Source organism: Hypanus sabinus, chromosome 21 (genome assembly GCF_030144855.1).
Source record: "Hypanus sabinus isolate sHypSab1 chromosome 21, sHypSab1.hap1, whole genome shotgun sequence".
Lineage (NCBI taxonomy): Eukaryota > Metazoa > Chordata > Chondrichthyes > Myliobatiformes > Dasyatidae > Hypanus > Hypanus sabinus.
Genome location: NC_082726.1, coordinates 7,160,637 through 7,176,529, shown reverse-complemented (window position 1 = coordinate 7,176,529; position 15,893 = coordinate 7,160,637). Strand labels below are relative to the sequence as shown.

General features: G+C 39.1%; 1 protein-coding gene across 6 annotated transcripts in view; it reads left to right on the top strand.

Moving 5' to 3' along the window:
- Positions 1 to 15,893, top strand: part of myo9aa (myosin IXAa) — a 339,254-nt gene that overhangs the window by 204,805 nt on the left and 118,556 nt on the right. For 5 of the 6 annotated variants that reach the window (XM_059945895.1, XM_059945894.1, XM_059945899.1 and 2 more), the window contains exons 12-16: positions 1,058 to 1,179; positions 5,085 to 5,226; positions 7,017 to 7,212; positions 10,494 to 10,613; positions 12,788 to 12,863. In XM_059945895.1, coding sequence (XP_059801878.1) covers positions 1,058 to 1,179; positions 5,085 to 5,226; positions 7,017 to 7,212; positions 10,494 to 10,613; positions 12,788 to 12,863 — 656 coding nt within the window. The remainder of the gene's footprint in view (positions 1 to 1,057; positions 1,180 to 5,084; positions 5,227 to 7,016; positions 7,213 to 10,493; positions 10,614 to 12,787; positions 12,864 to 15,893) is intronic. The other variant, XM_059945898.1, reaches the window with a different exon arrangement.

Genomic DNA, 15,893 nt, shown 5'->3' with positions numbered 1-15,893 from the left:
AGGTCGCTGCACAGATTGATAGGGTGGTTGAGAAGGCCAGTGGGTTGCTTGGCTTCATTAACGGGGATTGAGTTCAAGAGTAGAGAGGTCATGTTGCAACTGTACAAATCTCTGGTGAGACCGCACTTAGAGTATTATGTTCAATTCTGGTCATCTCATTATAGGAAGGATGTGGAAGCTATGGAGAGGGTGCAGAGGAGATTTACCAGGATGTTGCCTGGTTTGGAGAACAAGTCATATGAAGCAAGGTTAGCAGAGCTGGGACTTTTCTCTTTGGAGCGTAGAAGAATGAGAGGTGGCTTGATAGAGGTCTACAAGATTATGAGAGGCATAGATAGGGTGGATAGTCAGTACCTGTTTCCCAGGGTACCAATAGCAAACACCAGAGGGCATATGTACAAAATTAAGGGAGGGAAGTTTAGGGGAGACATCAGGAGTAAGTTTTTTGCACAGAGGGTTGTGAGTGCCTGGAATGACTTGCCAGCGATGGTGGTGGAGGCTAAAACATTAGGGGTATTTAAGAGCCTCTTGGACAGGCACATGGATGAAAGAAAAATGGAGGGTTATAGGGTAGTGTGGGTTTAGTACTTTTTTTAAGGATTATATGAGTCAGCATAACATGGAGGGCTGAAGGGCCTGTACTGTTCTATGGTTCTGTGATGAAGTTATTTTATGTTACCACCCATGTCTAAATTGTTTACTTTTCATGGTCTCCTTATGCTGTAGATCCTTTTCCACGTGACTTATCACAGAGAATATTACCTGGTTTTGTGCTCTTGCTCTCACTCTCATCTCCATTATATTGGCATTTTCCAAAACTCTTAGGCTAACACTTTGAGAAGCAAATCGATATAAGTATAAATGAAATTTCCACAAGTTCCTTGGTGTAAATGAAAGCACTGGTACCTGTCCATCTTGCATCAAAGAAGTGTGTCAGAAAACAGTGGAAGAAAAACTGAAATGGAAAATCATTTCATGGCCTGCATTTTCCTTAATAGATTCCTGGTACTTTGGATTCCGTACTTTACTAATTCAGACTGAATGTTTTGTGTTGCAGGAGGAGTACAGAGCAGAAGGCATCAGTTGGCATAATATTGATTATATTGACAACAGTGGTTGCATAAATCTCATCAGCAAGAAACCTACAGGCTTACTTCATCTACTGGATGAGGAGTGCAAGTGAGTACCAAGAGTTACTAGATTTAACAGCTTTCTGAGTGGAGTAAATAAGGAAGCGGGGCATCTTAAAAAGCACAGTATTCCTAGTGTGGGCTCATCAAAACTCTGTGTAAGTGTAACAAAACTATTCTTTAACTTTAGTAAGCAACGAAGGCCTACGTACTGCCTTCAAACTACTTGGAGGAGCTGCCTGGAAACTTTCTAATCACGTAGAAATTGGTTACAATCTTCAAGTCTGAAGAGAACCCATTAATTTCAACTTTTTGTTTCCTCTGTTTTCTTTCTTTCCATTATCTTTGTTATTTTGCTTTTATTTTTTGTCAGCTTTCAATCCATATTTACACACTCCTTCTCCCTCGAACACCATGGACTCAATTTATGTATCACCCTCCATTCTGGCACCTTGTCAAATGCCTTTTGGTAATCTACACCTACAGGTTTCCCCCCAATTAACTCCCCTCTGCCCCATCCTTTCCAACAACTTTGTCAAGCATTATTTACTTTACATAAAATGTTGTTGACTCTGCTTGATTGCATTCGGCATTCCTAAATTATGAGTCATTTCCTCTTTGATTATTGACTTGCACACCCTCCAAAAATAGATGTTTAACTATAGTTTTCCTCCCCTCTAGAACCACAGAAGTGCTCTGGCTATTTTCAATCATCTTTTACCCTCCTGAAATTTAGGAAGCTTTAAGGAACTTCAATGGCTTCACTCTCTGCACCTACTTCTTTTGGGTGCAGGCCGCAAGGTCCAGGTGATTTGTCCACCTGTGAGATTCTAAAATACTCTGTCACTTGTGAAAGAGATTTTGGAAGTTGCTTTCCACTATGTGAAATTAGTTAATCTATAATGGATATTTGCAGTGTCCTCTGTTGTGAAGACCGATGCAAAAATTGATATAACATTTTTGTAAAATTTTTGCTTCTTATTCTTAATTCACCAGCCTTGTTCTCCAGAGGTCCCACAGCTATCTAAGCCACCTTCATTCTGTTTGTAAGTCAATATAAACTTGTTTTGATATTTTGTTCCAAAATCAGTATTCTCCATTATGAACTTCATAGTTTTTAGATGCTAGATCCTAAAAATTCCCAGTGCATCACCCTAGCACCTGTCTTTTTGTTTTCTGTCAGTCTTTTCTACCCCCTTTCCAGCTTAACAACAATGTCAAAGTTTTTGGAATACAGTGTCCAGCTAATTGACCTTGAGGTTACTTTCAGGGACACTTTACAGCTGATGTTCTCGGTATTATTTTTTATTATTTGCACAGTTTGCCTTCTTTTGCACGGTTATTTGTCAGTCTTTATTGGTTTATGTATAGTTTTTCATAAATTCTGTTGTATTTCTTTTGTCCTGTGATTGCCTGCAAGAAAATCAGGATAGTATATGGCAACATATATGTACTTTGATAATAAATTTACTTTGAAGTTTGAATTTTGAGTCACTAACACGTTTCCTTGAGCCACCCGCACTTGCTGCAGATGGGATCCACCAATTTCCACGTTGCATTTGCATGTGCTGCAACACGCAGCTCAAACCACATCATCAAGTTTGCCGATGACATGACCGTGGTGGGTCTCATCAGCAAGAACGACGAGCCAGCTTACAGAGAGGAGGTGCGGTGGCTAACGGATCGGTGCAGAACCAACAACCTGTCTCTGAATGTAAACAAAACAAAAGAGATGGTTGTTGACTTCAGGAGGGCACGGAGCGACCACTCCCCACTGAACATCAACGGTTCCTTGGTAGAGATCGTTAAGAGCACCAAATTTCTTGCTGTTCACCTGACGGAGAATCTCAGCTGGTCCCTCAACACCAGCTCCATAGCAAAGAAAGCCCAGCAGCGTCTCTACTTTTTGCGAAATGAGGGAAGTCCATCTCCCAACCCCCATCCTCATCACATTCTACAGGGGTTGTATTGAGAGCATCCTGAGCAGCTGCATCACTGCCTGGTTTGGAAATTGCACCATCTCAGATCACAAGACCCTGCAGTGGATAGTGAGGTCAGCTGAGAAGATCATCAGGGTCTCTCTTCCCGCCATCAGGGACATTATGAAGGGCCCCATCCACCCCTCATACAAACTCTTCTCCCACCTGCCATCTGGGAAAAGGCACAAAGCATCTCACGACCAGACTATGTAACAGTTTCTTCCCCCAAGCTATCAGACTCCTAAATACCCAGAGCCTGGACTGACACCTTACTGTCCTATTGTCTTGTTTATTATTTATTGTAAAGTTTTTGTACTGTGTCATTTAACACCATGGTCCTGAAAAAAAGTTGTCTCATTTTTACCATGTACTGTACCAGCAGTTATGGTCGAAATGACAATAAAAAGTGACTTGACTTGGCATTTACAAGACATCACCTGACCAGCTGTTTATTGTAATTAATTATGTGTATTTATTTGTTTAATTAGTTTATATTTCACCACTTCAAGCATGTAGAGTTTGCTCACACACTTGTTGGAACAACTTTCCAAAATAAAGTCAGCAAATTAGAGTTTGAAGATGAGACTAATAAATTCTAGAGGTCACAGGATACTACTATAATAGCTGATGAAAACAAACTTTAACTGCACACTGGTTTGATTCATTAAACGTAATTATGGTGAAACATCCTTAACTTTGTGGCAGCATATCTCCAGGATACACTCTGTACAGATGTTGAATTTTTGCACTCTTGGGGCCTCCATTGGTTGGGCTGGACCAGGGATGTTGTGACCTAGCTATTGTATGCAAGCCAGAACAGAATCCAGGGCAGTACGTTATGGAGGGCAAATTGTTGCCCACGCAGCAGGCTCCCCCTCTCCATGTAGCTGATGAGTCCAAAGGAACAGCAGAGACTGATACATTTTGGCACCAGTGGTGTTACAGGTGTTGACTGCCTTACGGACTTCAGCTCTGGATTTTTCCTTGGGGGTTTACTCCTGAAGCCCTTCCTGTTAGTGGGTATACAGGCAAGGCAGCAATGATTTGAAATCAGTTTTCCTCCTCCAAAATGAGTGCCAATCACTGCTGATAAGCCCCAACTGCCCAAAGTGACTTGTGTTAAGGTACACGTAACCCGGTTTTGTCCCTTCTCCTGTCAGTAGAAACGGTTCCGCCAGGTTTAGTAGCTAAGCTACAAGTGAATTTGTACTATTCTGCCTCCATCAAATTGATAGCTGAGATCCATATATTCTGAGGCAGTGTGGACACAAGTAATTGGTGCCTGGGATTAGTGGATGGGTTTTTTGGTTGGCCAAGTTCTCCTTTTGCAGCTGCCGCCTGTTTTCTGCGGCACAACAGAGGTCACTCTCATGTAGCACAGCTCCCTATGAACAGATTTGCTCTAGGTGCATCTGTTGAGTGTGATGTCTTCCCAATTGTTAAATATATTCAGTCTGATTTTGATGTTATCTTTGAAGCATTTCTTTTGTCTACCAGGGGCTCACTGACCTTCCTTCAACTAGGAGTGAATAATCTGTTTTGGGAGACGAAAGTTAGGCATCCGGATGGCATAACCTATCCATTGGAGTTAGTGTTGGAATGTAATCATGTTGCATAATGTCTGATGAAAGCAAGCTTGAATTGCACAGAGGTTTGATTAGTTGTAATGATTTGTTTGCTGATGGACATACTGTAGTTTGCTCATTGGCCAGACAGATTGCACAGATGTTAAAAGTGCAGTTGTGTTGTTGTGTTCAAGTACATTTCTGGCAGGAGCTGATGAATTGCTGGACGGAGGTAGCCACAGGGTCCAAATGGCTTTGATCAGGTCTATTTGATTGGCTAAGCTTTTCCACAGTACAGATGTATTAATGTTTATTTATGTGTCTAGGCTCCCAAAATCACAGATCATTCAGCAGCAGTGATGCTGATTTCTGGCTGTGATTTTCATATAATTATTTATCATTTATTTCAGTTTCCCACAGGCGACAAATCAGACGCTGCTTGACAAATTCAAGCGACAGCATGAGGGCAACAACTATATAGAATTCCCAGCAGTGATGGAGCAAGCTTTTATCATAAGGCATTATGCAGGGAAGGTCAAATACCAAGTCAAGGTTGGTTCTGTGTGAAAAATTATCATTTTATTAACAGTGAGCTACTGACTTCCATTCTGTGTTTATTGTTACAATTTGTAACCATGTTGTAAGTTAAAACACTGACAATGTAAATACATTGAAGGTCTAAAATGTTTCAAAGTAAAGTACTACGTTTAATGTTGAAAACAGTTATGGATTATATTCATCAACACAATTAGAGTATTTCATGATTATTAACATAAATTTCAAAATCATATTAGCATACTTTCAAAATTATATTAACATGTAATAAAAGAAAACTCCAGCTCCATGGCTGCGTGTCTGGGAGCATTTCAGTTGGTGTGCCGGCACGGATCTGCACAGCTTAGAGGAATCTGCTTGAGTGAGATATATTCACTTTGAAGGGTTGGAACACTAATAATAATGTGGAGACCAAAAGGATTAATTAATGAGCAGATCAGATCCAGTGGATGCCTTCCCTCAAGCATGATTAAACTACATTCAAAAATTTGCTGGAGCTGTGAAATAAAAGCAGAAAATGTTACAAAGCTTCAGCAGATAAGGCAGCATCCATGGAAGGGGAAGAGGAATTAGGGCTTTAGGTTTAAGTCTTAGAAGAAAGATGCTAACTCCCTCTGTGGAATAGGAGGTGCTGAATTTTTTGGATGGTCTGAGAGCACCATGAAAAATTTGATACTCCAAGAGTCAGGGCCAATCCCCTAACCCCCACAACTGCACTCCCGTTCTCTCTCCAAAATGTAGGGAGCATTGAGGGTGTGGGTTAGATGTATAGTGGGTGAGGTTGTATATAAAGGGTTATTAAGGGATAAAAACCAATGCAAGAGAGATAAATTGAGAAATGGGTTATGAGCTCATCCATGACCAACTGAATGTTAGAAAGATTCAACAATAGATAACCTGTCAAATTTTGAAGGGCTTAGATAGAGTGGATGTGGAGAGGATGCTTTCTATGATGGCTGAGTCTAGGGCTGGAGGGCACAGCTTCAGAATAGAGGAACGTCTATTTACAGCAGAGATGAAGAATTTCTTTAGCCAGAGGGTGGTGAGTCTATGGAGTCCATTGCCTCAGACAGCTGTGGAAGCCTAGTCATTGGGTATATTTAAAGTGAGGTTGATATGTTCTTGATTAAGGTTCCAAGGAGAAGGATGGAGAATGAGGTAGAGAGGGGTGATAAATCAGTTGTGGTGGAATGGCAGAGCAGACTTGTTAGGTCAAATGGCTTAATTCTACTCCCATGCTTCATGGTCTTATTTTCTTATTTCTTTTGTGCCCGTTAACCCTGAATGAATAGGAATTTAGAACGTGGAATGGTACAGCACAAAAAGAGGCCCTTGGCCCACAATGTCTGTTCCAGCCATGATTCTAATGTGAACTAATCCCACCTGTCTGCATGCAGTTTGTATCTCACCATTCATAGCCTATTAATGTGCTTTTAAAATACCTCTTAAACATTGCAATAATATGTCCCTCCCCATCTCCTGAGGTAGCACACTCCAGAGATGTCGTTCTTTCTGAGGTTAAAGAAAACTTCTTTAAATCTCCTTTAAACTTTCCTCTTTTACCTTAAATCTCTGCTGACATTTTCCCTTTGGGAATTTGGTATTCCTGGAAAGTGCTATAGGAAGCACTATAACTGTCTTCTGTGTGTGGTTGAAAATCGTTGAGGAGTTAATGTTCTGCAATGTTAATTATTTTCAAATAAAAATGTTTTAAAATAAATTTCACTCAGGATTACAAGATAAATGTATGTTCAGTTCCTAAATTTCATAAAGCTATGTTGTTACAGGACTTTCGTGAAAAGAACACGGATCACATGCGACCTGATATAGTTGCACTTCTGAAAGGCAGTAAAAACGCCTTCATCTGCAGTCTGATTGGTATTGACCCAGTGGCTGTCTTCCGCTGGTCGGTGCTGAGATCCTACTTCCGAGCTGTTGTGGCCTTCCGGGAGGCTGGAAAACGCTTTGTTGAGAAGAAACCTGGTAAGGGATGTTTGACCTTGTGTGCAGCACTGTCAACTGTTAAGCTAATACAGACTGAGGTGTTGGAAGTTGCTGCATTTTCAGTATTTTATTAATGTTCTATTCTAATGAATTTACCCCCAATTTAATGTATAGTCGTTGAAGACGTTCAATTTCCCCTGTGATACACTGCTTCTTCTCATGTAAAAGTTGTTAATGCACTTTCATAATCTAGTCACAAAGCTGCAGACATTTTACATTTCCCTCTTATTAAATCTGGAGTTAAAGTGAATAATTAGTGTATGTACTGTACAATGTGCTATAATTTTTTAAAAGAAGCTGAAAATCTGAAGAGTGAATCTTTTTATCAACATAGCTTATTAGAATATTCTGAAAGTAAAAGACTAAATGCTGTTAATCTGAAATAAAAACTGAAAATTCTGGAAATAGTCAGTGGGGCAATGGAGAGGAGTATAATAATAATATATTTACGAAATTATGTGGCCACTGAGTGGAGAGTGACCACTCCCTTCCTGTTTCTGACTTCCACCCACACTGATGGCATCTTCGTGACATCTTCCCTTTTCTGTCTGTGATACTATCCTTGCTTAGCAATGCCACTGCCCACTTCTTTTACCCTCCATGCTATCCTCTTTTCAAGCATTTAATCATGGAGCACCAAGCAGCCAAATCTGCCCTTGCAGCAGTTGAGTCTTTATAATGGCCATGTCATAATTAAGTTTTGATTCCAGAAGAAGGATTTAACTTCATTCTTCACTTTGCCCCACACTATCTTTCTCCTTATTTCACACTGGCATGGTTGACTGTTACAGATGTGGAGGTATCTGTTCTAAGTGGATACTCATGCAAACGTGACAATGTACTTTAGCCAAGAATTCAGAAAGAAAGGCACTGATCTTGCCATGTCTGGTGACAGCACGTATTCATTCTAGCATGTTGCAATCTGGATGATGATTGCTGAATTTTCATCATCCTAATTTTCTCAGGGATATTTAGTTGCTGCTTCACTGCAACAAAGAGTAAACAGAGCAGTGAATGAAGCGAGCACCCTTCTTATCTGTGTTATTCTCAAATTTTTCCTAATAAGTTACAAGATAGCTAACCAAATAAACCAAGGTTACATGTCCATAACTGAACAACTTGTTAAAAGAATAGCATTTTAAAAAAATTACATGGCAAGCTTGTAAATAAAGTATTTAATAATAATAATACATAATAGTAGCTAAAATTAATATCTTGTGCATTTTCAAGTTTTTAACCAGCTAAGGAAATGATGATTAGAACAATTTTCTAAAGGTTACTGTCCTTTCATTATAATGGACACTTCCTCTGACTTTGCTCCCTTACTTAGTAACACAAGTACTTTGGAATTGACTTGTCGATTATTCATCGTACTGCCAAGCAAAACAGTACAGATATTTAAATAGCTGATCTGAATTCTTGACCAAATATAGTCTGTCATTCTAGTGACTTTGAGACCTATAACTTGCCATTATATTATGGCTTGCCTGTGGATTAGTTCTCTGATTTACTGATGGAAATTATTATTTTCTGGTCTTACTGTGGAGTTGTGATGCTGCAGGTGGTGATTAGAAAAATTAATAGGATGGTGTATAGGACACAATTTTTGACCTGATGATGATATGCCATAGATACTACAACCAAATCTAGAATGTCACTTCGAAACAAAGCTGTCACATAATGTTCAGTGGGTGGCTGCCAAGATAAAATAGCGGGTTTGGAATAAAAATTCTGTCTTACAGAAAGTGGATGATATGTATTTTTGTAACATTAAACATAATCTAAGGCCTCAATCAATGAAAATGTTTTGCAGGATTAAAGATTTTGTGGTGGAAATCTTGATCTTGCAGTATTTCTGGGATATTTTTCACCAAACTCTGCATTAAATCTGCCAGTTCTGTAATCTGTGATTGACCTATTTCAGCAATTCAGACAACTTGTGTGCAATTCAAATAGCTGCCCATCTGCATTAGTATAATGGTTTATGTCCATAAGCTACTTCTCAATTAATCAGCGCACATCTTTCTCAAGCTGGGGTGATGCTTTCATTTTGCAGAAAGATGCATCATCATGCTGTGCCAGCTGCTCAAGCACTCTGCTCTGCCTAGTACAGCGTTGCTCTGCATAAGCCTATTCCTGCTGCAGAAATACAACACTACTCTTTCTATCCTCAGCATTTAATAGAACCTCCTCCAGTTTCTCCCTTCTTAATATTAGCAAGTTGAGATACACTTGAAAACTACAGATTTGTACATTTGTTAATAACTACTCTGTTTCAATAAGTTAAAGCTAGTGTCTCAGTTTAATATGCATTTAATATTATATTTGGTGGCCTATTGGGGGATCTTAATAGGGTAGTCACTGATATTTATTGAACATGGATGATTTCTTTCTTTCTGTGTCCTAAAATGTGAACTCATACCTGGGAACACAGTGTGTTCCCAGCATTATCTCTTTCCCCCCCCCCCCCGCCCCGGCCTTGTAATCTCACCAATTAGTTATCCTTTAAAGCCATACCCAGATAAGTTTTGGTATTCTTTTCGGTTGTGGATAATGGCATATTAATGCTGGACCCTAACCATGTAACGTGGTTGAACCATTTATTGAAAAATGTTTATTGAAAAATGTTTATTGAAAGATTATTTGAATAGATTTAGTTTTGAGTTTCTGGTGTTTGAAAATTGCCTGAGCTGTTGGTGAAGATTTCTGGGAACAGCAAAAATTGAAACTTTATGGTACTAATATTTAACATTTGGTGGTGATTTTGCTTCCCTTGTGAAGAAAGGACTTTTGAAAATGTTTTGCAGAGCTTTCATTTATTTAACAAAACTTATTAAACTGTATGAAAAGTGATGAAATACCTACACAAACTGGATTTTTTCTGTGCTACTTAAACACATTAAAGATAAATCAAAGTGCATTTCACTGCTATTACTTTATTGCCTAGTGCTGATTTTCTAAGGATGTAGCCTGTACCATATGAATGTAAATTTTGCCTTTCTCTTGCATCTTTATCCTACTTGAATGTGTAGACATTTTTTTCCAAGTCACTAGAGATTTAACTCATTAAAGCTAAATTAGATGTCAAGGAGTGTCATTCTCTAACTACAAAGTAGATATTAATGATTAAATGTGCTTTACTGTCATCGTAGTTTTTAGATCCTTGTCGTTGTTTCTCAGCTTTTCAAGTTCCTATCATGAATATCTTTACCTTGTATCTCTTTTATTTTTTTCCTTTTGTTTTCATTTTGCTTTCCAAGGGCATGATGATGCTGTTCCGTACCCGGTTTTGAAAAGTGTCGATAGTTTTAGCTTTCTGCATCACCCAGTTCATCAGAGGAGTTTAGAGATCCTCCAGAGATGCAAGGAAGAGAAGTACAGTAAGGCTCTAAATCCAGAAATATTCCACTTATCTGCAGGAGATGTAATTCCAAGAGCATTCACTTGGGATGGGTGGTCTTCATTAATTCATTTAATGTATACAAAAGATTGTTATTGATGTTACTGAGTAATTAAGGTATGTATGTACAGTTCAGCTGGTCAGTACTGTGCTGGACCATGTTTTTAAAATGATCCGACTGAGTACTTGTTTCACAGTTGATCACTCTGGGTAATGAAGACCACTGACTTGAAGTCAAATGACACCAAAGGATTCTGGGATGTATGTGGTGTTGAAACCATACTTCAACAAAAGAGGCACATTGCATACAGAATTCATCTTTTATTATATTCTGAATGACTTGCAGAGAATGAAATGTGAAACAGTTTGTTACTTTGCAAAATTATATTAATTTCAAGTGAATAAAACCTCATATTGTTGTTTTGCCAAGTATTTTTAATTCGAGTGAATATACATCCCATGGTTCTTTGGTTTTGCTTTGGAGTGATTGTTGCTGGCCTCATTATCATGTCTGTCCTTTTCACCAGCTCTGCTTTATATGTTGACTAACTTTCATGTTGCATGTCCTTGGATCGCTTTGCACGAGTGCTACTAATCTCACCGTCCTCTTAATCCAACCAGGCATCACCAGCAGCAATACTACTCACTGAATAGGGCAATATTCATAGAGGAAATGACAAACATTAGTGTCTAGCTTTCTTTTTTTTGGTCAGGCATCTTCAATGTGTGTTCCATATAAATTGGCTTGGAAATGCAGTGTCCCATTCCTGTAGAGGCAGGTCCAAGGCTAGAATTAAATTTTACTTTGAAACAAGTTTCATTGAAAGCTGTTATGACTAAACTCTGCTTTTAAAAATGGATGCATAGGAAAGCATTTTATTTACACAAAGTTGTAGTTTTGTGCTCTAAAGATTCATTTTGTTTTAAGCTTAAAATATAGAATAGGAATTACAAAAAAAAGTGAGAATGCTACATTAATGACAAGATCTAATTAAGATTTCCTGAAATTATGATAAGTCATCTTGTGCTATTATGTATTTTCCACTTAATGCCAAGTAATTCGCATTTGTACAGAACTCTGTCTTGAAAGTTAATTTTCCCCAATTGTCATCTGGAAACATTATAATCCCTTGAGGATCAAGGAGAAGGGTTCTCAAGAGCAGTGATGTGCTTTCCCTTAAGAGTGGGAAGGGATATGCAAATGTTCAGTATTAAAAAAGAGTTATATTTTAATCATAGGTGGCCATACATTTAATCCCTGTTTGATTTTTTTTTACCCAACCAATTTGAAATTTGTTTCTCAGAAGTTTGTCCATGCATGAATTTGAATGCAAGTGAGGCTGAATGCCAGATTAGGGTCTTCTCAAGTGTTTTGCTGTTGAATAGGTTCAAAGCAGTTCTTTATGTAAACTCGCAAGTTCAAAACATCAAGCAAAATTTGAATGATAAAAAATTTTATTAAAATGATAAATTAAGTATATGCTATATCTTTGTTCTCTAAATTGATTGTTGAGCTAGTTTATGTATAACTTGCTTATTTCTGACAACCACTTAGAGCAATTATGTTTAATCCAATGAGACTTGTAGAGTACAAGCAAGAGCCTGAAATTTGAGATGAGATGAAGAGAGAATATGGTTAATTATGCTTTCTCCTGTTTACTCTGGAAACCTTTCTTCCATTGGAACAAATGTTCAATGGTGGTCCTGTGATCTTTCCTAAACATTCTGTGACTGTCTTAGTTTCTGGTCTTGTAGCTTCATTACTTGTATATGATAGATTATTTATGTGCCTTGATCCAATGCTTCCTGTGGGTTAGGCACTGAAGATCTAGAAGTTTTGGCTGTGATTTTAACCTTTCCTTGGAAATAGGATGTCGCACTGTTATCGAGTATGAAACAGGATAATTTGATAATTGGGTGCAATTTACCAACTGATTTGCTTTGTTTTTGTAGTAAGTGCTTGTAACTACTCCCTGCTCTTCATTCACATCTTGTGTGGAGTAGTTCTGCATTGTGCCTGCAGTAAAGAAATATTCAGGTTATCACTGTTAATCTGCCTGCAGCATGCTGTAACAAATGCATGCTTCATTTTTACTGTTGGTCATTTCTGTCTGATTAACCAATATTTTAGCACTTACTTTCTTCTTATAATAGGTATTACAAGAAAAAGCCCCAGAACACCATTGTCTAATTTGCAAGGAACAAATACCATCAATGACAAACCCCCACGGTAGGGATGAATTTCTTTATTTACCTAAATCAATGACTGTGTTTTTCATACTAATAAATAGAAGCTATTTCTCATTTTTAAAATCCAAGTTGCTGCAGACATATATACTTCTCACATATTTAGTTGTAGAAACTGTTTCTCTAAATGAGAGAGAGGATTTGAGTGACATCTTGTAGAATGTAAAATCTGAAAGTGTGGTTTCTTGATACGTGAAAACTACTACAAACTTACAACCTTATTATGAGGGTCACTAATTTAAATTAAATTTGTGACGGGTGGCATGCTGAGAGGAACAGTACAAATAATTTTGCTTCCCAAGTGAGTTTGGCTTCAAGAGTTGAAGGTTCCTCCCCTCATTTGGAAGTGTGAAATGTGCTTGAGCAGCTTTTGCATTCTAACTTGTATCTGATCAATGTTTATGTTGACATTAAGAATATTCTTCATTTTGGTTAATTCGGAATTCACAACTCGGTGAGAATGATAACTTGTGTGTTCATTTCCTTTTTAAACTGTATATAATTGCAATACTTGTACTTTAAGAAGTGGCTTAGAGGCCAGAAATACTTATGAGAAGAGAAGAGTTTGCTGTTGTTCGTACTCCACTTGAATCAGAATTGAATTCAAAATTGTGATGGTGTTTCGTGTATGTGACCATATATTGTATACACATCTGAATGCTATTAGTGCTGGATGGTAAAAGCAGGAAATGCTAGAAATATGCAATGCATCTGTTATTATCTTGGAAAAAAAAGGGCTGATTTGGATTGGACCTTTAGCAATCGATTGGCTCTAGAGATTTCCCTTGATGAAACTAATTAGTTTTGTAAATTATGAGCAGAAGATTCTGCAAATCAGCACTGGATTTTGAGCTTTGCAATACCTGCATTATTTTGCCCTGCAATATCTAATAATATAGTTAATGGTAGTACTGTGCGTTCTCATAAACACACTTAGAGATGGATTAAGGAAAAACATATGACTAATTCATCATAATCCACTGCAAGTTTGAATTAGTTTTTATCTTCATTGATATACAGTGAAAGTTATTCCATTCTACCTTTGTGGATTTCTTTATAAAGTACACATATAACAGGAATTCTTGGAAAGAAGCAAGTTTGGAATATTTCATCATAGGCTTTAATTAAAAATAATAGACAATGGGTGCAAAAGTAGACTATTCGGCCCTTCGAGCCTGCACCGCCATTCTGAGATCATGGCTGATCATCTACTATCAATACCCGGTTCCTGCCTTGTCCCCAGATCCCTTGATTCCCCTATCCATAAGATACCTATCTAGCTCCTTCTTGAAAGCATCCAGAGAATTGGCCTCCACTGCCTTCTGAGGCAGTGCCTTCCAGACCCCCACAACTCTCTGGGAGAAGAAGTTTTTCCTTAACTCTGTCCTAAATGACCTACCCCTTATTCTCAAACCATGCCCTCTGGTACTGGACTCTCCCAGCATCTGGAACATATTTTCTGCCTCTATCTTGTCCAATCCCTTAATAATCTTATAAGTTGCAATCAGATCCCCTCTCAATCTCCTTAATTCCAGCATGTACAAGCCCAGTCTCTCTAACCTCCCTGCGTAAAACAGTCTGGACATCCCAGGAATTAACCTTGTGAATCTAGGCTGCACTTCCTCTATAGCCAGGATGTCCTTCCTTAACCCTGGAGACCACAGCTGCACACAGTACTCCAGGTGTGGTCTCACCAGGGCCCTGTACAAATGCAAAAGGATTTCCTTGCTCTTGTACTCAATTCCCTTTGTAATAAAGGCCAACATTCCATTAGCCTTCTTCCCTGCCTGCTGCACTTGCTCATTCACCTTCAGTGACTGATGAACAAGGACTCCTAGATCTCTTTGTATTTCTCCCTTACCTAACTCTACACCGTTCAGATAATAATCTGCCTTCCTGTTCTTACTCCCAAAGTGGATAACCTCACACTTATTCACATTAAATGTCATCTGCCAAGTATCTGCCCACTCACTCAGCCTATCCAAGTGTCAAGAGGGTTTCTTCTTTTTTGTTAACTAGCAGGAATGCTAATTTACTGATAACGAGAATGGTATTCCTTTGTAAACCAAATGGGGATTAATGTTCTTTCTTCTGAGTCTGTAAGCTTTTGTTGACGGGCTTTTGGGCAGATCGGCGCGAGGGGGTCGAGAGAGAGGACGCAATGCTCTAAGCTGGGCGAGGATCGGACCCCAAAGGGGGTTCCGAGGCCGGGAGATTCTCCGAGGAGGGGGGGGGGGGATGAAGCTAGATGTGCTTGGTTGACTACTCGGAGGGTCCTGAGCTGTTTGGAGAGTCCGAGGAGTTCGGAGGGTCCTGAGCTGCGAGTCGAGGAGTTCGGAGGGGATCGAATGGTGGCCAGAAGACTTCAGAAATTGAGCTCCAACGGCTGTGCACGAAGTGGTTTGGACTTTGATAAGTTTGGCGCCTTTTCTTTAATTTTCTCTTCATATATACTGTATCGTTATTAATCACTTAGTTATAGTAACCTTTATAAATTGTACTCACTTAATCGCATATGGTGTACTGTCTGTTTTTGGGTGAGGCAGGGACCTCACACAGCATCCACACCAGCTGATTACCCAGTTTGGCGGGGCCGAAGGCTGCTCCCCCTAGACGAGAACGAGCTGAGCGAGCCTGAGGCGACCCAGGGGGTTATACAAGTCACCCTGAATTCTCCTAACATCCTCATCACATGTCACACTGCCACCCAGCTTAGTATCATCAGCAAACTTGCTGATGTTATTCTCAATGCCTTCATCTAAATCATTGATGTAAATCGTAAACGGCTGTGGTCCCAATACTGAGCCCTGTGGCATCCCACTAGTCACCACCTGCCATTCTGAGAAACACCCATTCACAGTTACCCTTTGCTTTCTATCTGTCTACCAGTTTTCTATCCATGTCAATGTCTTCCCCCAATGCCATGAGCTCTGATTTTACCCATCAATTTCCTATGTGGGACCTTATCAGATACCTTCTGAAAATCGAGGTATACTACATCCACTGGATCTCC